Source organism: Hyalella azteca, unplaced genomic scaffold, assembly GCF_000764305.2.
Source record: "Hyalella azteca isolate HAZT.00-mixed unplaced genomic scaffold, Hazt_2.0.2 contig16934, whole genome shotgun sequence".
In the NCBI taxonomy this organism is placed as follows: Eukaryota; Metazoa; Arthropoda; class Malacostraca; order Amphipoda; family Hyalellidae; genus Hyalella; species Hyalella azteca.
This window is the reverse complement of record NW_025946739.1, coordinates 53008-59055: the sequence shown is the minus strand read 5'-3', so window position 1 is coordinate 59055 and position 6048 is coordinate 53008. Positions and strand designations below refer to the sequence as shown.

The 6048-nt window shown below is 37.0% G+C and overlaps 1 protein-coding gene across 1 annotated transcript; it reads right to left on the bottom strand.

Annotated features, from left to right (window-relative positions):
* Positions 1-232: 232 nt before the first annotated feature.
* LOC108666604 (hsp70-binding protein 1) lies at positions 233-5663 on the bottom strand. Its single transcript, XM_018153514.2, has 7 exons — positions 5339-5663; positions 4124-4307; positions 3435-3662; positions 2687-2842; positions 1856-1965; positions 1458-1619; positions 233-846 (listed from the first exon to the last, which is right to left on the bottom strand). Exons 1-7 carry the CDS (start codon positions 5468-5470, stop codon positions 757-759), a joined length of 1062 nt encoding a protein of 353 aa, XP_018009003.1. The 5' UTR covers positions 5471-5663; the 3' UTR covers positions 233-756.
* Positions 5664-6048: the final 385 nt, after the last annotated feature.

Genomic DNA, 6048 nt, shown 5'->3' with positions numbered 1-6048 from the left:
CACTTGGCTCTCCATTCTTACCCATGGTCATGTCTTGCAACTACACGGAGCTACGTTCAAGTGCTACTAGTAATCCAACCGTTTAGGGAATTTCCAGCCGTGAAATCACGTGCAAGAAAGAAATTTTGTACGAATTCGTGGTTTTCATCACAATGAATCCCGAGAAAACATACAATTTGCTTAAAACTTAAAAGGCAAGTCGCTTCTGAGAAGGGTAAAATATTAGAGTAAATGTGGGTCCAGAGTCATGTTTACTAGGTTAACTGATAGCGCCTATTCCTAACGAACTTTTGGCTACAACTTGTAACTCATTATATGAAGTCACCTCAAAGTATCGAGCAGTTAGCAGACGAGAATAATAACACCATTGATCAGTCATAACCTTCTAATCACAATAAACAGTTACGTAACGTGATGTGCGTATGAGAAGGAATTGTCTACGGAGAAAGATTTAGATCTGTTAATCGTGTCAGACATAAATGAAATGCCAGCATGTACATTGATGATGATAATAACCGCACAAGGCCGAGCCTCGCCAGAACCCAAAACGCCGTTGGGTGTGAGCCAAATTTTCATGTTGAACTCGGAGACACACGATAAAAACGATCACAATAACAACAACGAAAATGATAATTTAGGATAAGTATAGAAGCGCAGATAAAAATTGACGATCTTGATCGGGGATGAAAATAATCTGCAAAAATTATACAAATAACGATGCTGTAGAATTTAGATCTTAGGAGACCTTGAGCCAGCTCATCTACACGCGACATCGTCGGCAACGTCAGGAGTCGCTTGATGCTTCTTCAGCTGGACCAGGAGGGCTAAGATGTATTGTAGCTCCTCCTGCGTTACAAAGAAATATGCACACTTTAGGCACGGATAAATATTTCATCAGGCAGCGTTGCAATCAAGCGCTATGAAAGTGAGTTTCCTCAAGCTGAGAATTAAGAGAAAAAATCCTGATAGTCCATCAACACCATTACAAGACAAGATGAACAGGTATCATGCAGCATTTTACTGACAAGGTTTTACATCATATTTCAAGAAGGTAATAAATAGTGTTCATAAATAGCGATAGTTGAACTATTACGAACTTACATTCAGATCCCATTTCGGTTCAAAGGAGGTTATAGGATTCTACCATCATGTCTTCACTATCTCGAGAAAATACACTCTAATACACAATTTCAATTATAAAGTTCTGTTAATTGACAGAAGGATTGTATTGTAAAAAAAACTAGCAAAAATAATAACATCCCATACCATTGAAACGAACAGCAATCGTATCACCCGTAGCACAAAAGCTTACACGATTGAGTTAATTTTAAATTAGATCAACCATTTAGATTAACAATTTTACTTCTTGAAACATACCAATTTAGAGTGAACATTCAAGAGATTAATTCTATTCATATTTTCACTCGAGCAAAAGAGTGAAAAAGAAATTAACGAACCTGGACTTCATCTCGATTTTTAATTGAGTCAAATCTGCATTTCAAAGCTTCACAGAGGGCATCATTGGCGGCCAATTTGTGTTTAACTTCTTCGCTGACAGAGCAAAGTTTCAGCAGCGCTGAGCAGCAGTGTTCTCTGCACTGATCCGACGTACAGCAAGCCTGTGGGGGCAATATGATTTATAACGCCTCATGTAGAAAACCTCGCGTCTTGAGCAGTTGTGCAAGCAAGGGATCAAGGCTACATAAATGTTACATTAACTGTGTAACGAATTACAATAGGGATGCACTACAGAAAGGAAATTGATGCATTAAAACAAATGGTGACGAAATTTTTTTTTTAGAAGCTAACAATGAAAGTAAAAATTTTTCTTTGGGGTTCTAAGTAACGCGCGTACTGTTTGTGAAGTTCGTTGAGCACTGACGCCACACGTTGGCTGTCCGTTGAGATAACCAGAGCACAGGTATTCAACCAGCAGGTCCGAGTAGCCCATGGAGGTGAGCTGGGCTGCGTGTGATAAATATCATTAGTTACTGGTACCACGTTCTTAATGCGTGTGCTAAAAGGCACAATGAGTATTCGTCTAATCTAATCAATAGACATCGTCTGATGAGGTTCATGAAGCCGTTCTTGACTTTTCTTCTATTGTAGTTGGAATGGTACCATTTATTTCAGCAGGTACTTAAATTTTTATTCTCTTTCAATTTAAATCCATTTTATTCGCACCAAGCATGGAACAAAGAATCATAATTTTTGTCTTGGGTAATCAGTATATACCAACAGGCATCAGAATTATGATCTAGAATTTTCGTAACAAACATTCAGAAGATTTGCGACATATTAGTCAATTTACTGAGCTAGTCTTTTTGGTTTTCTCACAAATAGTGAAATGAGATGGTAATCATCACATAAATACGATATTCTGAAATTACGACCAAATTTGCCATGAATGACTACTCACTGCAATTGGAGGTTGAACTTAAGTTGAAGTATGAAATGGGTGGTTTAATATATCAAGAAAAATAGAATTCTCAATGTACGCTTTAAAAGTTTAAACAATATTTGTATAATTTCTTTTCTAAAGTCATAAATCAACCAAGAAATTAAAAGCTAAGAAAACTCCAAGTAAATTCATCATAATTTAATTGAAAAGGTTTTGGATACAAGTTCCATCATCACTCATCAGTTCGAAACATCAAAGAATATAGATAATTTCAATTTCACTCACCAACAGCTGGCTTATATTCATCGAGGAGAGCAGCTATCAGAAATATGGCTTTGATAAAGACCTTCTCCTCCCCCAACTGCATGGCACGCATCAAGTAGGAAAATCCTCCACGCTCATCGAAAGCTGCAGTTGCCGCCTCATGGCCTCGAATAAGGCCTGTGGAAATAATTTAGACATGCATTACACACATGGGATGTACATAACTAATTGTGTATTAAAACTGGAAATAATGTGCATAGTTCCAAACCATTAGTCATACTAAATTTGTACGTGTAAAAAAACAAAAAAAAAAACAAAAATTTGGGGTGTATTATGTTGACAGCACCAGAAATATGCTACAGAAAAGCTAAGTATAAAGATAATATGAAATAAACAGCATAATGGAAATTCAAGAATTGCTTATTGCCTAGAAATTAATAAGATACCTAATCAATATGCTTTCAGATTATTATAAATAGCATAAAACCCAAGATAATGGAGCGGTTTCATACTCATAAAATAGCATTCTGAAATAAATGTTAAAATTGGACCAAACAAAATCTCAGATAACTTCTCTTTAAAATGCTTAGGATGTTAATGTATTGAAACCTTGAATTTGCTGTTCAAAAGTGAGTGGCTTAACAGCTCAGGTCACTCCTAGACTAATGAAGGCAAAAAGCCAAGTTTTAACATTGAATGGAGAATATGGTTGTCAAATTGCTCCCAATTTTTAAGGAGGCAAAAAAGAAGGTGTCATATACACACTTACATGACACAGCAAACAAAGCTTTAGTCTTGACAGTGACCGGGGAAGCATTATTGTCGAGCAGGTTCAGGAGTTTATCAAGAACTCCGTGATGCTTGAGAAGCTCATCCTGGCACTTAGGGTTGTTTTGGCATACAACAGCCAGGACCTCACATGAGAGTTCCAGTACCAAGGCGTGAGGAGAATCCAGGCAGGACAACAAAACTGGAAAGCCTCCCATCTTCACAAGGTCTGTAGACAGATACAATTAAGTTAATATATTTCTTTACTTTCTAGAGCAAATTTCCCAAGTCTGAGAAGCCATAACAGTGAATAAACAATATTGATAGAAATTTATATAATTGGTCAAATGAACATTTCAACGGTAGATAAAAAGCACAGGAAAATGGTGAAGGACTCCATTAATACAAACATATTATGCAAGGACTTCAGATCAGGTTATATTTATATTTCAGGTTACCTATATTATCAGAGAAGAGATGCAAACAATGAGGAACAGATAAGGTGCAAATAAAAGCTATTCATTAAACAGAACACCAAATAAATTATAAAAGAAAGGCTTGAACATATATATAACTCAGTAACACAGGAAGTATTGGCTAATACACTTCTAAAGTCAAAAGTTTAATCAAAAGTGGTTGGAAATTGAATAGATCCCTCAGTATTTGATTGTATCAGTACTAACTACTAACCATTAGCATTGTCCACATCTTGCACCAATTCGATGAGTTCATCCAATGCCTTTTCTTCTTCTTCACACTCTGACATCTGTTCATGCAGGTCAGTGCTAGAGGCTAGAGTCTGAAGATGAGCAGCCATTACCTTGGCCACATTTGTGGTCATGCTGCTTAGAACATTCTCCAAAAACTGCCGTCTCTGTGGAAGAATGAAAAATCATTGTAAATTCATAAATTAAATATTAATTTAGCCTTTAACAGAGTATTATATGCAATTTAAATATATATTACAGAAGAAATATTGGAATACTAAACTAAAAAGAAATCCAAAAAAAGACATTACCACACTGACACACTCTTCTGTCAAATGCAGCAGCAGCAGCAGCAGCACCAATGAAACACAAGTTGCCACTTGGCTAATACTGCACATACCCTGCTGTTCATCACTAAAAACTGTGTAATACTGGTCATTTGTAAAAAAAAAGTAAAAAACTACTTTGTCCATTTCAGTGTTTGGTCATATTTACAATTTATGTGGTTTGATAAAGACATGATGACTACAAAGTGTTGGTTAGAAAATGTGGTTCAGACTTTCAGTTCTGTCTGTAACTAAGAATCATTAGGAATGTTTTGATTGAAGCTTTGATTGGCCCTTTGAAGGCCAGAAAATTACATGCTGTGGAGAATCAGGAGAAATTATTGGCATTGAAATTTGTTGGTAGCCTAGCTAATTACACAGGCAAAACTCAATCAAAAGAGAATAGAACACAAACTGACAATGCCAAGGTTAGTATGGCACCAGGTACCTCAAAGGCAGCATGAAAGGCTCAGCTCAAAACTGTCAAAAAACAATGGAAAAATTAAATTTATTAAAATTAATTTAAGAAAAAATCCTACCTATATTCTATATGTACGGTGACACACAGCTATGGCCTATGCTATTGCTAATAAATAATGCTCTGATATTGTACTAAGCAGTCTAAGCCTGTAAGGAATGTACTAAGCTATTCTGCTATTCATCACAGTGAGCGCATTGATTGACTGACAGGAGTTAGCCTATGCACTAAGTAAATGCTTCTTTACCCTCCTCCATTTTACTGTGTCAATTAACAATTACAGTCAATTTGAGTCAAATAAATGAGTCAATCAAGTGATCACTGGACACTGATAAGCTGTTCGCATCATTACGTTCGGGCTTTGCACAAGACAAGTTTGAATATATCAACTTACTTCAGGGTCGAGAACCGAAGGATTGGAAGTATTATTAGGTGCATCTTCCCGGGCGGTTATGGCCGTGCAAAAATTGAGAAGCCCTTGCATGTTGCGTGGAGTGCGCTGAGGTTGCTGATCTTCTCCACTCATGGTCACCTTTGGTCGGATTTATAATAAATGAATGTACAAGAATTAGACACCAACTGGTCAGAGAAGTGATACGTACTGATATAATATTTATGAACACAGAAATTTCACAATTTAAATTTTAAACAATTTATTATAGGAACACATTGAATTGATGCTCTCGAGTTTCGAGAACGAAGTAGAATGATGATTCGCTCGGTCCTGGATCCGTTTTACAGAGCATAGAACATTCGCGAGCAACAATTCTCGCGGAAGCCAGGATTCTCGAGAATTCAGCAGATGTATTGAGAACATTCGAGGGTTTAGACGGAGTACGAAGTTTTAATTAAATACCATAGAATATGGATGCACGTTGCACGCAAAAGAATTTTTACATTAGAAATCATTTGCAATTTTGTTAAATTTGGTTGCATTTATAGATGCTCACAGTCATAGTACTGATAGTAACCTCAACTGCAGTGGTTCCCAAAGTGGGCGATATCGCCCCCCTGGGGGAGGTGGAAAGATATGGGGTGAGGAAGAAAGAGGCAGAAGGGGGGCGGCAGTCCGCGAAGTCGAAGTCAGAAGCTCGTGCGTTTGTT

Coding starts and splice junctions, on each gene's coding strand:
- LOC108666604 (XM_018153514.2), bottom strand. CDS start 5,470: ATGAGTGGAGAAGATCAGCAACCTCAGCGCACTCCACGCAACATGCAA. Junction 3,663..4,123: donor AGATGTGGACAATGCTAATG/GTTAGTAGTTAG, acceptor ATCTGTCTACAG/ACCTTGTGAAGATGGGAGGC. Junction 847..1,457: donor AAAATCGAGATGAAGTCCAG/GTTCGTTAATTT, acceptor TTTGTAACGCAG/GAGGAGCTACAATACATCTT.